The sequence below is a fragment of the Gastrolobium bilobum genome, unplaced genomic scaffold, assembly GCF_033153095.1.
Source record: "Gastrolobium bilobum isolate Gb01-03AN ecotype WA unplaced genomic scaffold, APGP_CSIRO_Gbil_v1 utg45580, whole genome shotgun sequence".
NCBI classification, from domain to species: Eukaryota; Viridiplantae; Streptophyta; class Magnoliopsida; order Fabales; family Fabaceae; genus Gastrolobium; species Gastrolobium bilobum.
Window position 1 is genome coordinate 39405 of NW_026895669.1, and position 18205 is coordinate 57609.

The 18205-nt window shown below is 39.4% G+C and overlaps 1 protein-coding gene across 3 annotated transcripts in view; it reads right to left on the minus strand.

Annotated features, from left to right (window-relative positions):
* Window positions 1-17866, minus strand: part of LOC133288491 (uncharacterized) — a 28040-nt gene extending 10174 nt beyond the window's left edge. Inside the window, exons 1-17 of one of the 3 annotated variants that reach the window (XM_061486280.1) lie at window positions 17712-17866; window positions 17341-17548; window positions 17162-17232; window positions 16894-17010; window positions 16545-16691; window positions 16003-16371; window positions 15749-15903; window positions 15192-15313; window positions 15012-15103; window positions 14637-14883; window positions 14242-14299; window positions 13184-13332; window positions 13013-13083; window positions 12750-12920; window positions 10510-10581; window positions 10245-10346; window positions 10082-10171 (exon numbers count right to left, since the gene is read on the minus strand). In XM_061486280.1, coding sequence (XP_061342264.1) covers window positions 10082-10171; window positions 10245-10346; window positions 10510-10581; window positions 12750-12920; window positions 13013-13083; window positions 13184-13332; window positions 14242-14299; window positions 14637-14883; window positions 15012-15103; window positions 15192-15313; window positions 15749-15903; window positions 16003-16371; window positions 16545-16691; window positions 16894-17010; window positions 17162-17232; window positions 17341-17548; window positions 17712-17807 — 2337 coding nt within the window. In that variant the 5' untranslated portion in view covers window positions 17808-17866. Of the gene's footprint in view, window positions 1-10081; window positions 10172-10244; window positions 10347-10509; window positions 10582-12749; window positions 12921-13012; window positions 13084-13183; window positions 13333-14241; window positions 14300-14636; window positions 14884-15011; window positions 15104-15191; window positions 15314-15748; window positions 16372-16544; window positions 16692-16893; window positions 17011-17161; window positions 17233-17340; window positions 17549-17711 lie in introns of all 3 variants that reach the window. The other 2 variants (XM_061486272.1, XM_061486263.1) reach the window with 2 other exon arrangements.
* Window positions 17867-18205: the final 339 nt, after the last annotated feature.

Genomic DNA, 18205 nt, shown 5'->3' on the forward strand with positions numbered 1-18205 from the left:
TTGCTTCAAGTGTGGAGATAGGTGGGACCGTAACCACCGCTGTAGGAACGCTCAACTTCAGTTGTTGGTGGTTGAGGAGGATGAAGAGTTGGACGAACCGGAGACTCCTCCGGATCTGGAGGCACGAGCGACGGAGCAGCCCCAGATCGCAACGGAGACATTGCAGCTGTCGGTTTACAGCGTGCTAGGGCTTTCTTCAAACCAAAGCATGCAACTATAGGGCACGGTGAATGGTGAACGAGTGTCTATGCTATTTGACAGTGGGGCAACTCACAACTTTGTCAGTCGGCAGGTTGCTGAAAGGCTAAGGTTACCTATTGAAGACTCATACAGCTTCAAGGTGGTTTAGGGGAACGGCCATAAGGTGGGGAGCCAAGGAGTTTGCCGTCAGGTAACGTTGCAAATTCAAGAATTTCATACGAAGATTGATTTGTTTGTTTTTGATTTGGGAGGGGCAGAGGTGATTTTGGGGATGGAATGGCTGAGAAGTTTGGGGGAAATCACAGCTGATTTCAACAAACTGACGTTGAAATTCAACACAGAGGGAGACGAAATGGTGCTGAGGGGCGACCCATCTCTTTCTCGCACAGGAGCATGGACTTCTTTTCGGTCCATGGTGAAGACCTTAAAGGACAAAGGCCACGGCTGTCTTATCGAGCCTCAGTGGGTTCATAGTGGTTCTGACTGGAAGGAGTTGTCAATGCTGTTGGCTGAATATGAGGACGTCTTCCAACCAGCACAGGGCTTGCCCCCCCATCGTCATCAAGATCATGCTATTGAGTTGAAACCAGGGAGTGGGGTACCTAACATACGTCCCTACAGGTATCCATACTATCAAAAGTCTTTGATTGAATCCTTGGTTTCTGAGTTACTTCATGCAGGGATGATCCGCCCTAGCATCAGTCCGTATTCTAGTCCGGTAATCTTGGTGAGGAAGAAAGATGGAAGTTGGCGAGTGTGTGTGGACTACAGGGCTCTCAACAAGCTCATTGTGCCTGACAAGTTTCCTATTCTAGTGATTGAGGAGCTTTTAGATGAGTTGGGAGGCTCTTGCATTTTCTCCAAGATTGACCTCAAGTCTGGATATCACCAAATCAGGATGAGAGAGGAGGATATACCCAAGACGGCTTTCAGAACCCACGAAGGTCATTATGAGCACTTGGTGATGCCTTTTGGGCTCACCAATGCTCCTTCCACCTTCCAGTCTTTAATGAATGAGGTACTCCGTCCACACCTTAGGAAGTTCGTGTTGGTGTTCTTCGATGATATTTTAGTTTACAGCCAAAGTTTGGAGGAACATATTGAGCATCTCCGGGCTGTTTTAAACATCTTACGGCAGCATAAGTTGGTGGCAAATAGGAAGAAGTGTAGTTTTGGATAGCAGCAGATTGAGTATCTTGGCCATCTCATTTCAAGAGAGGGGGTGCAGGCTGACCCCTCTAAACTTCAAGCGATGTCTCAATGGCCTAGTCCTAAGACCTTAAAAGGTTTAAGGGGTTTCTTGGGGTTAACGGGTTACTATCGGAAGTTTGTACAAGGGTATGGTCAAATAGCAAAGCCATTGACGAATTTGCTCAAGAAGGATGCTTTCTTTTGGGGACCTGAAGCCCAAACTGCATTTGAACAATTAAAGACAGCTATGTGCTCTGTTCCGGTATTGGCCATGCCTAACTTTGATAAGCCTTTTACTGTTATTACAGACGCTTCTGGTAGAGGAATGGGAGCGGTGCTTACCCAAGAAGGCAAGCCTCTGAGTTACATCAGTCAAGCTTTTTCTCCGCGTGCATTGGATAAGTCTGTCTACGAAAAAGAGCTCATGGCGATTGTATTTGCTGTCCAAAAGTGGAGACCGTATTTGCTGGGCCGCCATTTTATTATCAAAACTGACCAGAAGAGCCTGAAATTCCTCACTGACCAGCGCATCTTGGGGGAAGAACAGCAGAAATGGGTTTCCAAGCTTCTAGGATACGATTTTGAAATTCAGTATCAGCCAAGTAAGGAAAATAAAGTAGCAGATGCTTTATCAAGGAATTTGCAATGCTTTTCTCTCTCTTGTGTGGATGTGAGTAAATATGAGGCACTGGAGCAGGAATTACAGCAAGATGGTAGAATGAAAATCATCATTCAAGACTTGCTGGTCAACCCACAGTCACATTCTGGGTTCAGCCTCCATGGAGGGCGTTTATATCATCAAGGCAGGTTGGTGTTAGCTAAAAATTCCAATTTCATTCCATTGGTATTCCATGAATTTCACGATTCTTATATGGGAGGACACTCTGGTTTTTTGCGAACCTTGAAAAGGGTCAACAGTGTGGTTTATTGGGAGGGCATGAACAAAAAAATTAAAGAATATGTAGCTTCTTGTTCGGTTTGTCAACAACATAAGGTTTCTACACTGTCTCCCGTTGGCCTTTTACAGCCACTGCCTATCCCTACAAGCGCGTGGACTGATCTTTCAATGGACTTTGTTGGTGGTTTACCTAAGGCTCAGGGTTTTGACACAATTTTTGTGGTGGTGGACCGTCTCTCTAAGTATGCTCATTTCATTCCGCTCAAGCATCCTTATACTGCCAAGGTAGTTGCTTTATTATTCATCAAAGAAGTTGTCAAATTACATGGGTTCCCTTCTTCCATTGTGAGTGACAGAGATAGAGTTTTTCTTAGCTCTTTTTGGTCGGAGTTATTTCGTTGCAGCGGTACTAAGCTGAAGTATAGCACCTCTTATCACCCACAATCAAATGGGCATACGGAAGTAGTCAACCGTTGCTTGGAAGATTACCTGCGGTGTTTTTGTTCCCCTAAACCAAAAACATGGTCCTCTTGGTTGCATTGGGCAGAATTCTGGTATAATACAACCTTCAAGCCGGCCACGGGTATTGATGAGGTAACTACACTGCTGCAAGATCGTGATTTAATTTTACATGAATTACAACAACATCTGTTGGTTGCTCAGAGTAGGATGAAGGCACAAACAGATCAGCATCGCAGGGATGTTGAATTTCAAATTCATGACATGGTTTACCTCAAGCTTCAACCATACCGATTAAAATCTTTGGCTAGGAAATTAAATGAGAAACTTAGTCCACGATTTTATGGTCCGTATGAGGTGGTGGAGAGAATTGGTGCTGTAGCTTATCGATTACTTTTACCCCCGGAGTGTAAAATCCATAATGTGTTCCATGTTTCACTCCTGAAAAAGGCTATATCACCTACGGTTCAGGTTCAGCCACTTCCTTCCATGTTGGTTCAACCAAAAACATGGTCCTCTTGGCTGCATTGGGCAGAATTCTGGTATAATACAACCTTCAAGCCGGCCACGGGTACCACCCCCTTTAAGGTGGTTTATGGTTGTGAACCACCAACCTTGTTTCGGTCCAGCTTTGCAATTTCTCCAGTTGATGAGGTAACTACACTGCTGCAAGATCGTGATTTAATTTTACATGAATTACAACAACATCTGTTGGTTGCTCAGAGTAGGATGAAGGCACAAACAGATCAGCATCGCAGGGATGTTGAATTTCAAATTCATGACATGGTTTACCTCAAGCTTCAACCATACCGATTAAAATCTTTGGCTAGGAAATTAAATGAGAAACTTAGTCCACGATTTTATGGTCCGTATGAGGTGGTGGAGAGAATTGGTGCTGTAGCTTATCGATTACTTTTACCCCCGGAGTGTAAAATCCATAATGTGTTCCATGTTTCACTCCTGAAAAAGGCTATATCACCTACGGTTCAGGTTCAGCCACTTCCTTCCATGTTGGTTCAACCAAAAACATGGTCCTCTTGGCTGCATTGGGCAGAATTCTGGTATAATACAACCTTCAAGCCGGCCACGGGTACCACCCCCTTTAAGGCAGTTTATGGTTGTGAACCACCAACCTTGTTTCGGTCCAGCTTTGCAATTTCTCCAGTTGATGAGGTAACTACACTGCTGCAAGATCGTGATTTAATTTTACATGAATTACAACAACATCTGTTGGTTGCTCAGAGTAGGATGAAGGCACAAACAGATCAGCATCGCAGGGATGTTGAATTTCAAATTCATGACATGGTTTACCTCAAGCTTCAACCATACCGATTAAAATCTTTGGCTAGGAAATTAAATGAGAAACTTAGTCCACGATTTTATGGTCCGTATGAGGTGGTGGAGAGAATTGGTGCTGTAGCTTATCGATTACTATTACCCCCGGAGTGTAAAATCCATAATGTGTTCCATGTTTCACTCCTGAAAAAGGCTATATCACCTACGGTTCAGGTTCAGCCACTTCCTTCCATGTTGGGTGAACCAAAAACATGGTCCTCTTGGCTGCATTGGGCAGAATTCTGGTATAATACAACCTTCAAGCCGGCCACGGGTACCACCCCCTTTAAGGCAGTTTATGGTTGTGAACCACCAACCTTGTTTCGGTCCAGCTTTGCAATTTCTCCAGTTGATGAGGTAACTACACTGCTGCAAGATCGTGATTTAATTTTACATGAATTACAACAACATCTGTTGGTTGCTCAGAGTAGGATGAAGGCACAAACAGATCAGCATCGCAGGGATGTTGAATTTCAAATTCATTACATGGTTTACCTCAAGCTTCAACCATACCGATTAAAATCTTTGGCTAGGAAATTAAATGAGAAACTTAGTCCACGATTTTATGGTCCGTATAAGGTGGTGGAGAGAATTGGTGCTGTAGCTTATCGATTACTATTACCCCCGGAGTGTAAAATCCATAATGTGTTCCATGTTTCACTCCTGAAAAAGGCTATATCACCTACGGTTCAGGTTCAGCCACTTCCTTCCATGTTGGGTGAGGATTTGGAACTTGCTGTGCAGCCCGAAGATGTCCTTCAATGGCGAAGAAATTCCTTGGGGCGAATAGAGGTCCTGATCAAATGGCTTCAGCTGCCATCCTTTGAAAATTCTTGGGAGGATTCCGCTCAGTTGGACTGCCAATTTCCGGCATTTCACCTTGAGGACAAGGTGAAGGTTCTGGGGGGAAGTATTGATAAGACTCCTATTAAGGTGTATTGTAGAAAACGTCATAGGGGATTAATTCCCACTGCTGAGTTAGAGGAAAGAAGGCAGAATGCAGGTGTGAATGCTGAGAGCAATTCGGTTAGGAACAATTCGGTTAGTGTGGGTGAGGCTGCTGACGTGGAGGGGTGTGCTCTTCAGGTGTGAGTACATAAACAGAGCAATGGAAGGATAATGGAGGCTGGAAAATTGGGAGTTCTTGGGAGAGATCAGTGCCTCTTTAATTGCACTGAATTTGTTAGTTATTTTCTTGTAATTGTCTCTTTAAGCTTTAGATTGAAAGTTCATTGTAATAGCATTTTACTTTTCTGATTAATATAAAGAAAATCCAGATTACTGGGCCAAATCTCATGTGTGCTGCGTTTATATTCTGATATATTTGTCCAATCCTATCATAGGTCCTTCACATCTCACCTTGAGATCATCAAGAATCATTTTTAGCCATAACAATTCATAGATACCTTGAGCCATGGCCCGAAATTCTGCCTGTGCACTTGATCTAGCAACCACATTTTGCTTTTTACTTCTCCATGCTACTAGATTTCCATAGAGAAACATACAATACCTCGAAGCAGACCGTCAGTCAGTCACGGATCCAGCATAATCAGCGTCTGTATAAACTTCTAAGGATAGGTTTCCTCCCTCTAGAATAATAGTCCTCTGAATGGTGTGCCTTTTAGATATTGAAGAATCCTGTCCACCGCAAGTGCTTGCAGGTGTTTTTCCCTCAGACCATGCATGAATTGGCTAACAATACTAACTGCATAAGCTAGATTAGGTCTAGTATGAGCCAGATATATCAATTTTCCCACCATTCATTGATATTGTCCTTTGTCAACTGAGGGACTCTCATTTTCACTTCCTAGTTTGCGATTTTGCTCAATCGGAGTACTGGAAGGTTTACACCAAAGTTTTCCTGCTTCTTTAAGGAAATCAAGAACATACTTTCGTTGACAAATAAAGATCCCCTACTTCGAATGAGCAACCTCTATCCCAAGAAAATATCTCAATCTTCCAAGATCTCTAACTTCAAATTCAGCAGTCAGTCTTTCTTGCATAGCGCATTTCTCATCTATATCGCCCCATGATATAATAATGACATCAACATAAACTAGAAGGATAGTGAGCTTCCTGAGAATGTTTAAAGAAAAGTGTGTGATCTCCTTAACTTTGTTTGTATCCTAATGAAACCATAACCTTGGTAAATATTCCAAACCAAGCACGTGGGGATTGCTTCAAGCCATATAACACCTTCTTTAATATGCAAACTTTATTATCTACATTTGTAGAGTCAAATCCTAGTGGGATCTCTATATAAACCTCCCCTTCTAATTCGCCATTGAGGAAGGCATTTTTCACATCAAATTGTTTTAAATCCCAATTAAAGTGAGCAGCAAGGGACAATAGAACTCTTACAATGTTCATTTTGGCCACTGGAGCAATGCTTCTTCATAATCATCTCCATAGGTCTGTGTGTACCCCTTGGCTACTAGTTGAGCCTTATACCTCTCAAGAGTTCCATCAGGATTATACTTCAAAGTATACACCCATTTTCACTCTACTGCCTTTTTTACTTTTGGCCTGTCAACGACTTCCCACATATTATTTCTCTCCAAAGCATTCATCTTGTCACTCATGGCTTGAACCCAATTATCTTTCTTTAATGCTTCATGCCCTGATGTTAGGATTGAAATAAAGTCAAGTGTTGTAATAAAGTTTCTATGCTGCATAGAAAGATTCCTAGAGGAGACAAAATAAGAGATAGGGTATTGGGTACAAGACCTTTTCCCTTTTCTTACAGCAATGGGTAAGTCATCAGAATTAATATCAGGCTCAGGAATAGAAGTAGTACATTCAATACTTACCAGCGGTTCAGGTGATTGCAGTTACTATTGGGGCAGTGTGGGTTGTTTCTTCCTTTGGTACAGTATTTCGGGTATCCCAGCTTTACGTATTTTCCCTTTTCTTATTTTGTATCCTAGAGGAGACAAAATAAGAGATAGGGTATTGGGTACTAGACCTTTTCCCTATTCTTACAGCAATAGGTAAGTCATCAGAATTAATATCAGGCTCAGGAATAGAAGTAGTACATTCAGTACTTACCAGCAGTTCAGGCGATTGCAGTTACTATTGGGGCAGTGTGGGTTGTTTCTTCCTTTGGTACAGTATTTCGGGTATCCCAATTTTACGTATTTTCTGTCGATCGTAGGAGGCATGTCACATGAGGTATCAGATGAACTCTCAGCCTCAACTAAGTCTTCCTTCTCATTGTCATGTAATGTAGCTACTAAGGTAGGAGATGTAGGTGTAGGTAATGGAAAAGGAGACTCAGACTCGAAGAAAACGATGAAGCATCTATATTGTTCTCCCCCTGAAGCTGAGGGTGTAGAAAGTAGGACTCAGATTCATGGAAGCTAACATCCATAGAGACAAAGAACTTACGACTTGAAGGATGGTAACATTTGTATCCTTTCTTGTTAGGAATATAACTAAGGAAAACACACTTAAGGGCTATAGGCTCTAATTTACTCCGATGTTGTTTATGGATATGGACAAAGGCGGCACACCCAAAGACACAAGACTGAAGACTCTACATAATTGGAACAGAAGGAAAGAAGGAGGTTAAGAGATCAACAGGACTTAGATGGCCAAGGAATCAAGAAGATAAGTGATTGATCAAATAGGCCACAGTTAATATGGCTTCTCCCCAGTAAGAGCTAGGAACAGATGTCTGAATAAGTAATGCTCTGGTTACTTCAAGCAAGTTGAGGGGTGTCTACACATGTGAGCTCATGAATCATACCCTTATCTGAAATGAATTGTGATAGATGTTGGTTGATGTACTCTGTACCATTGTGAGATCTTAATCGCTTAATACTTTTACCAAATTGTGTCTCGATCATGTGATAAAATCGAATAAACAATTCTGGTGTTTCTGACTTGTCTTTCATCAAGAATATCCATGTCACCCGAGTGCAATCATCAATAAAAGAAACAAACCACCTAGCACCTGAAATATTGTGTACTTTTTAGAAAGGCCCCAAACATCATAATGATAAGAGTAAACAGCTCAATACTTTTTATTGAACTTGAAGGAAAAGGCACACGGTGGTGTTTCGCAAGCTCACAAATATCACAATGGAAGAAGTTAATTGACTGATCCAGAAACAAAGAAGGAAACATTGACTTCAATAGGCCAAATGACGGGTGCCCCAGGAGCTTGTGATGAAGCCAAATCTGTGAAAATGAAGTAGACTGGTGATGACTCATTAATAATTGATTTGGGTATCACTTGTAGCATGCTCTGGAATGAGATAGTACAACTCACCCTACTCCTTAGCAACTCCAACCGTCCTCCCCGTGGTGAGATCCTGAATAACACAATGGGTAGGAAAAAAGGTGACAGCACAATTCATGTCAGTGGTAAGCTTATAAGTGGAGATAAGACTGGTGGAGAGCTGAGGAACATAAAGAACATTTTTTTAAAGCAAGGAAGGTTGAATTTCAATGTTACCATAACCCACAATTGATTTGTGAGAACCATCAGCTGCAGCTATAGTATGGTTACCACTAGAAAGGTGATATGAAAGAAACGGATCAGCTAGACAAGTCATATGATCAGTGACATCAGAATCCATAATCCACGAATTTTAAAATCAGTGCAAGAAGTAAGAAGAGATGTAGGGTGTGTGATATTACCAAACATATCCAGACCCCTTACAGTGGATGATCGAACTTCCCATAAACGGAAAAAAATAAGGCAGCCCAAAAAGAGTGTGAATAATTACCACATAAGCCTTTGAACGTCCCAAGTAGTAACAAATAAATCAGATCTGATTAAAGGATGCTTGATAGACCGAAAAAGATCCAATTTTTATGACAAGAAGAGGTCTCTGAACGTTCCAAACAGAAACAAAAAAGTCAAATCTGATCAAAAGAGGCACGAATGGCCAAAAAGATCCGATTTTTATGACGAGATCAAAGACCCACCATTGGAAAAGTGCCTGATCAAGGAGGTAAGAGCAGATCTAGAACCGGGGAGCCAAGGCGAGTCCAACCGAGGTGGTCCGAGGTAGATCAGAGTTGAAAAGTCATCGCAATAGTACTGTTTCAGTGAAAAACAGTAACGGTTTGGGCTGTTTGGGTTGTTTTGTGATTGGGAAACATCTGTGGATTGGTAGATCTGGAAAAATATAGTCAAACAGTGGTCCTCTTGGTCCAAAAGGTCCCCGAAAAAAAAATTCCAGTGGTGGCGAGAGGCAAACGGGTTCTGCTTTAAAATACGGCAATTGCGGAAGCAGAGCCCTCAGGATCGAGAGCTCTGATACCAACTTGAAAAATAGGATGGTATTATGTGAAAATTGTGTATTACAACTGTACAAGAGCTCTCTATTTAAAGAACTTAAATGACCTAATGGACTAAATCCAAAGAAGATTCTAAAATACAACTCTCTATTTAAAATAAAATAATATTATTATTTACAATATTCCCCCTCAAGCTGAGGAATATATTTAAGTTTTTGGGTTGAATTGGTTCTTTACATGGTATCAGAGTCTCGATGTCTCAGGTTCGATCATCGCCGCCCCCCATTTTCTTTGTGAAATTTCTTAGCACAGGTAGACTGGGTCTGATACATGATCCATCTTTCAAACCCAATGGGCTCTCTTATGAGGGAGCGTGTTAGAGATATATAAAACCATTAATGTAGCCTCACCCAACAGCTTAAGCTTTTGGATTAAATTGGTTCTTTACAAGAAGTTTTTTTAACAAATATTGTGCTAAGCTGAGAGTGCTCAGTTGAAGGGGAATGCCCTATCGCAAGAGAAGTGCCTCTTGTGTGTTCTTATTTTCTTGTCAATAAACAGATTTTCTCTTCCATTCCATTCTTTTCTTTTATACTACCTTACCGTAATATCAACTCCTATCACTAAACAGCCGTAACAGCCTCCAACACAATATTTTTTACAAAATGAAAGATATAGGTGTTATCGTCATAATACCTTTCCATATGCTGTATGAATTAAAATTTCAAGCAAACACAAGGTACTTACCATGCGCAAGTGATGTAAATTTCCTTGTATTTTAAGAGTCTCAACATCTCGATCCAGTTGCTGCTTCCAAGATGCTAGAAGTGCCTCATCCTATAACAGGAAACGTGTTATGAATATTATATAAGGAGAACAAAACTAGTGATATACAATCTACTGTATATACCTGGGGCATGTGGATTGTAATTTTATTTGGGAAAAGCTTAGTTAAAGTTTTGTTTGGCTTTGGGACTTCCTTCCCCCTGTCATGCAATCGTCCAAAACTATCCTGAAAATATTAGACACATAACATTGCTAGAGCTGAGAAAGCCTGAAAGAAATATTATTAGGATGCATGTAAGATATGCAAAATACAAGCATATATAGGCAATTCCGGTTTCTCTCTTTCAAATAGAAGAAGAAACAAAGTCAAAAGGAGATGTAGTCATTACCGGGAAAGCCAAGTCAAGAAGGGCAGTCTGATTGCTACCGAATTTTGTAAATAGCAAACCACCAGGGTGCGACTGCAGGGAAAATAGTCATAAATCAATTATATAATCACTTATACACAGGTTTAGACCACGGATAGAAAGAAAATTCAAAGGATTCAATAAATAATCGAATTTGTATCTTACTTCACTACAATATACATCTTCCTTAGTTTTTCAATTCATGTACAACAAAGAGATAAAAAAGAACCATAACTGCTAAAAAGAACAGATCTTTGGAGACTGATTAACAAAAGTTCACGCAAATAAACCAAATGATATGCATACAAAACTTTCCAAGGTATCTTGCAATGGGCTGTTGGGTTACAAAACAGATTTTGTCATTTTAAAAAATTGGTTAAATTAATCTGTAAGTCCCCAGACTATTTGGGGATTTTCACTTAGGTCCCCATATTTAAAAACTTGGATCCCTACCATTAGAGCACTAAGTGCTACGGTAGACTGCTTACTAAGAGCCCATTTGGAAGGGCTTTTTTTGGCCCAAGAAGCTGTGTTTTTATTTTAAAAAAATAAATAAATAAATTGGATGCCAACTTTAAAAAAGAAAGATTAAAGTAAAAAAAGAAAAAACTAAAATACTGCTTTTTTGTGAAACTAACATTCCTAGCTTCTAAAATAAGCACTAGCCGGAAGCCAGTTACAACCCTCGAAATCCAATTCTGCCTCAACCCGAGTCACCGAAGCTGGTACTGGTAATGCCGGCACCAGCAGCTCCTTTGGTGGTGTAGGATACTGCACGAAATTTAGAGCCACATGAAAGCTCTCTGGGCCTCATCATCCTTAACCGCATGCCAAGAACTAAAAAACTTCCTTTCATCCATTTTTATGCAAATCAAAGAAAAACTAAGACACCCCAAAACCTCAACAACAACAAAAATGCTTAAACCCTGCCCATTGAAGATTCAAGCATTTTTTAAACTCAAAAACAAGAGAAAAAAATGAAATTTTTGAACTTTGTGAAAAGAAATGGATATAACTGCAGAACTAAGATATCCAGAAACAGCACAATGACATTGGAGCTCTGAAGAATTTGTAACAGCACGAAAAAAATTACAAAAACAAACTTTTTCGTAAAATGATGAAAACCAAGATCCAACAAGCTTTTCAACAGTTGGGGTTGAACTCCGAGCAAGATGCAGTACTGTGGCTCAAACCCAGACCATTGCAGAGAATGCAGAAGAGCTTCAAAAATTAACACAAAATTTGAAGAGAAAAAAATCTACAATTAGAGAGAAAAATAACACTCAACTGTTTGATTCTAAAACTTTCATGCATGTACTACTATTGTGCAGTATGCATATAGGACCATAATGTGTCTTCTATATAACTCATGGTAGTAAAACCACTCCCCATTAAACCCTGAATAACAAAGGTGGGGTGAGAACAATCCTTATATATAGCCTTACCCTTGCATATATTAGCAAAGAGTCTAATTCCAAGATATGAACCAGAGACCTTTCAATCACACAGAGCAGTTTTACCCTGCTCTAGGCTCACCCTCATCATTAAAAACCAAAAAAAAAACTCTCTATTAACCCTGACTAGCGAGAGTGGGGTGAAGATAATCCTTATACGCAACCTTACCCTTGCATATTTACAAAGTTGTTTCCCGGATTCGAACCTGTAACCTTTCAGTCACAAAGGAGCAGTTTTACCACTACTCCAGGGTCGCCCTCTTTTACTCACCCTCATCATTAAAAAAAAAAAAAAAACAGCCCTACCCTCGCAAGTGGGGGAGGCTTATGCACAAAGGTTTGCCCTTATAGGGAAAAATAACAACTCTTGCTAAAAAATTTATTGATTTCATACATCTTTTTCAGTAATTTTATAGATAAAAGTGTTTTTTTATTTTAACATCCAAACAATTTTTTTACTTAAAAGTACTTTTCAAATATTGCATCCAAACACAAAATAACTTTTGCTTTAGAACAAAATCCATCTAAAAAAACAATGCGTAAAAATCCCTTTTTAAAAGCTCATCCAATATGGCCCTAAGAATTTGTGAAACTATACAGACCCAATTTCAAACTTTTTGGATCCCTATATTCCCAAAAATTTCTGAATAGGTCACAATTGAAAATTTAGTATGTACAAACTTTCGCACGAAAGCATAGAGACCTAATTGAAAAACCCCAAATAATATAGGGCATTATAGATTAATTTAACCAAAACAAAATTATTACCTTCTCCTTTCGACTGTCAGTATGAGTGTGTGAACCTATTACCACCACACTGTCTGGAAGCTTTTCAAGCCTACTTTTAAATGAAACTGGATCTCCATTTCCAACTATAGACTTCTCAGCATCTTTCATGAACAAAATGAACGGTGAGCTTCTGCTCTCGCTAAAAACAACCTGAAACAAAAAGAAGTATAAAATCTTATTGTTAGACTGAAGCAGAAATGACTGTACATAATCTTAGACCACAGAGCAAGGTAAAAGCAAACCTCAAACAACAAATTAATAAGTAATTTGTCCAGTTCTTCCACACCACTGTTTTCCAATCGAAGATCAGTGACTGGAAATAGAAAAGTAGTGAATATAGAGCATGGATCAAAGATACAAGAATACAGAATATCTAAAAATATAAATGTTGCATTAGAGAGGTAAGACATTACCATTGCAGAAAAATCCTTGACCTCCCTCACAGGCCCCTCCAAGATCAACTCCATCAGGTATCGGTTTATCAAATCTCACACCAATTTTAGACAATGGATTATCATCAAATAGTAAGACAACCTTCCCCCGACTTCCACTAGGTGGACCCCTATATGTGAAATTGCTAATCAAAATTATAATAAAAAATATAAACACATGCACTTAGTTTGGAATTGGAGAAAATGAAATTAAAAGCAATGGAAATTAGGGGAAAAAGTTAAATTAAGTTGTCTAGGAAACATGAGAGAATATGGAGGAATGAACTAGAAAGGAATATTTGACTTACATTCTACTAAAAAATAAAAATAGAGAGAAATTGAAAGTGAAGAAAAAATCGATGAAGTAGCCTATGGAATTCCAAATTACACAATCTTAAAATATCATAATAAAAAATTAGCAATGGCTGAGTATGTTATTTTGTTTTTCTCCATTTTCTTGCCCCTCATCCAAACAAGAGAGAATAAATTTAATTTCAAATACCTCATTTTCATCACTCCTATTTTATTTCCCCTCATTTCTTTCCTACCACATTTTCCCCCAAACAAAGGGGTTCACAAGTTGCAACCTAGAAAGCAAAGAACAGGAAGGGGAGAGAGAGGGGGAGAGGATTATAGTTAGAAGAAATACAAAAGAATCAATCTAAGCATAGCAATTATTAGCACCATCCATATCCCAACAACCAAAAGATTAACATTAGTTCCAATTTTTATTACAGGGCAATCACTATAAAAAGTTTCCCTTCCTTCTCCACTGCTGTCCAAGTCTCCCACTAGTTATATAATCTATTCATTTTAAATTATATACAAATTGCTAGGTCATTATCATGAGTCATCAGGGTATTGTGCAGTTACACTTCAATTTTGGTATGTAAAGATCCACAAAAAGTTCAACCTGCATAGGTGCTCATGATAACTTAAGCTCAACAATTCATCTGACAAGTACAAAATAGTGTACAGAACAATGTGCGTCAATGAGAAAAGCAGAAATTAATTCAGAACAGTTTTCTACATATTTGTACCTTGAAGATGTTTGGTACAAGCCACAAGATGATGAACAGCTAAATTTAACCCTATCACCTGCATGAATTGAGGGGAAATGCAATTGGTATTTGACAAAAAGCACCCTTGTCTTATCTTTCTTTCTTTTTTATTATTCAAAATTTGCTAAAAAGTTCAAAACAGACTCAACCCCTGTTATTTATTTATTTATTTATTCCAAATTTTAAATGGCTTTGCACCCAGTGTTGTGGCTGAAAAAATAATTTTTAAATTCGGCGCATACAGATACGTGTCATCAGCATGTTGTTGTGTCGAATACGTGTCCAACAAGTGGACACCACCAAAAATGGTGTGTCTGTGATTTATGTAAAACCAAAGCAATTTAAAGAAGGAAGAAAAGTAGAAGAACACACACCTAATTTAAACAAGCAATTTTTAGCTGTTCCAGAGGTAGATGGTATGTTATCAGTTTCCAACTTAGGTTGAGACTCGTGGCCATATGATGCAGGTGCATTTAAAGAGCTATGTGTTTCTGTTTCACTAGCTAACGGGTCCATGGCCCTAGCCAAGTTAGTAGTTGTAGGACTTCGTTTGGGGTAGCTGCAAGATTTTTCAGCATTAAATCCATCTTTGAGTAGCTCAGATTCCTTGGAAGATAAACCCTATCATCACATGGCAAATAAAGATTTTTATCAGAGGTTTTAGTAAAAAAAAACTTCCAAGTACAAATCAACAAAAGTGGCACATGGCTTAAACCTAATATCAGACCAAAAAGAAAGCTTTATCTTACACCCAAAAGCAAATGGCTATCAAATATGAGCAACTTAGCTCCAAAGTATTTTGCAAGTGCTTTTGCCAACATCTCCTGATATATCTCTGACCCTGCAAATGCAAACAACAAAATTTACCAATTAAGGGAAACAAGTACATAAAGAAAAAGGAGGGAAGCAATAGTATAATACCCACACACCTGCAGGTCCTGAGAGTAAAATACGAGGGTTTATGGTTGTAAGATCTCCGGTGTATTTTTCATGTCCTTTATGCCTGAGGTGTAACAAGCAAGCTGCCACCAGGACATTTTTTGTATTCTCACTGCAAAAGGATATGAATACAAACATAAGTACAGCACGAATTAATAATCCATCAAAGATAAGAGCTAGAAGAATGACTTCAAGCACAACGCATGAAAGACTCAATCAAGTCACACAACTAAAGATTGGTCTTTATCATTTAAAAAAATCACAGGAACCTTAACACATCAAATTAAATGCCAAGCGTTATGCCACTTTCAAGTCATAAGTTCCTAATGTCCTAACTATATAGACATTTCAAAAAAAGAGCAACAGCATGAAAAGTGAAAGCTAGTAATTAATTTGGATCCATCATTTATAAAAGCAGCACCTAGGTATATAAATTCAAAAACATAGGACAAATTCAAATATTACAGAGAAAAGTAGCCACACTAAATGCGTTTATAGGATTTCTTACAACACATTGAAATAGATATAGAATAGAAGAGAATTATACCTTAAATAGTATGGGAAGTTGTCAAAAGACACATCCATTTCTTTTCCATCCAGTATTGCAGCACGAACATCTTCTTTAAACACTGCACAGCGCACAGATGTACCTGAAGACGATGCGGCTCGCGTATCCCGTGTCCCATTTCTTTCTTCCAATACCTGTTTACAGATACTTTTGCTCAATTTGAGTTTACAACTAGATCGAGCTAAGATCCTGAAGAAAGGCCTTAGGGAATCATTCACCCCATAAAATTTTACATTGCCTGCCTCTGTGCCAGCATCTAGGTCGCAATCCATTGTTGAATTCTTGTCGCTTGCTCCAACATCACCTCCTTTATCACTCCGTATATTTGGAGCTGATTCTGAGCCATCAAGCTCAATTTCTGTATCATCATGAAGAACAGAATGACTAGAGACATCAGCACCTTGGTGAGGTTTACTGGAGGTCTGAGATGGTGATTTCCGTTGGGTAAGGTCCTGTCTGAGGTTAGAAAGAGAAGCCAAAATAGAGGCCCCAGCCACAGCTGAAGGGTCTCCACTTCTCCTTTCAAACTGCAGAATTTTCCCATCACCACTCTGAACTTCTGCACCCCTAACTGCAACCTCAGTATTCAGTTGCTGGAAAATCTAAGTCAAAAGTAAATTAAGAAAATCACCGATGCAAAGACAAATTAAAAAACAAAATACATTGAGAAAAAGGAAACAACAGATAATTAAAAAATAGCGTAACTGATAATTATCATTTCAAGAAGTACGGGGGAGGAAAAAAATGCATTCAACTAAACGTACTAAAAGGATACATAAGAATGATTTCCCAGCGAGCCAAAAACCACCTCATCACCCGAGTTAAGCACACAGCTGGTATTCTTCTTGACAAGCGTCCCATTTACTAGCACAGATCCTTTGCTGCCCGTACTTTCTAGCACAGCTACAGCACATCCCCCGCTCTGATCATTTCCAGAAACAACAGTAATCATATTGCACATACATATCCTAAGGTACTCACCCCAAACAACTAAAAAACTTAGTGAAACAGTACCCAATAGCACGTGCAGACTTCTGTGCTTAAAAAAGAGCCTAACAACACACAAAATCTTATAAATGTTCCAAAACTTCAAAGAGTAAACTTATTCAAGTCTTCCGATGTACCTGGGTATGCTTGATCTTACATAAATTCCCACTTATAGTTTGATCATTCAGTGCCAAGTTGCAATTTCTACTAGAACCAATTGTGAAATTCGGAGTGCAAACATGAACATTTGGATTCTGCAGCAGTACCACAAAGTCCAAATTAAAAGGTTTTAAACTAAAAAAAAAACCACGTGCTACCCGTGGACTAAACACTCGAACGTGTGAACAGTGACCACTACAATCGTCACTTTTCTGATTCACTTCACTTAAATGAACATGAATTTACCTGTGCAGACTGCGTCAAGAACCTGCACCAGGGTTGTTTCTGATATATACTCCATGAAGAAAACGACGGACCTTCATATTAAAACAACGAAAAAATTGCGAAAGTTAAATTCATAATACAAGTACACCGATTCAGAAAAATAAAAAAATAAAAAATTTGAAAAAATTCAGGGTGCTAACATGTGGCATCAGCAATCGGCACCGCCACAGCCACAGCAGGCGTAGCATCGCCCTTGCCGGAACTCACACCATCAGCGGCACCCGCTCCGGCGATCTGAGCATCGCGGGAGCCACATTCTCCGGGATCAGGGACAGGCTCCGGAGTACATGTTTTCTTGGAATTATCCGCCACCGGCGCCGGTTTCTCCGACGAAACGCCATTGTCAACCTGAAAAATTCCGAACAAATCGTAAACCCTCAATCGCAGAAAACCACGAGAAGTAACGGCTCTGACGCTATAATTCTCCAAAACCGAACCGTTTGGATTCAACTGTTTCGAAAAATAAGAAGAATGAAAAAGAAAAAGAAAAAGAAAAAGAAGAAGGAAGAACCTTTTGACGTTTAGGTGAAGGAGGCTTATCTTCTGAGGAGGAAGATCTTTTTGTATTGTTTGCAGAAAGAGATCCACTGCGTCTCGTTGAAACCATGCTCCTTCTTCTCTCTTCTGCTTTCTTTGCCTTCTCCTCAATAGAGAGAGGGGATATCAATGATTTAACGTTTTTTTTTCTTTTACGAAACTAAAATATCCTTATTTATTCGCTTTTTTAATTCAGCCTTCCACACGACACCATGTGCGTATGTTAGCATTTTTTTGGGCGCAATATAGCGCCTGATTTGTAGGTATCTTTATAATGCGCTTTTCGTTTGGCTTTTTTTAATAGTTGGGTCTTCGGTTCTGAATTCTGAGTCGTCTGACTCTGACTGTCTGGGGAATTCATTACGTGGAATTTTTTGCACCCTGGTCTGAGGTCTCACCATTGAAGCGTTACGGATTCGCTGTGCAAATAGTTTAAATATCTGCATTAATTAACAGGGGAGTAGTTAC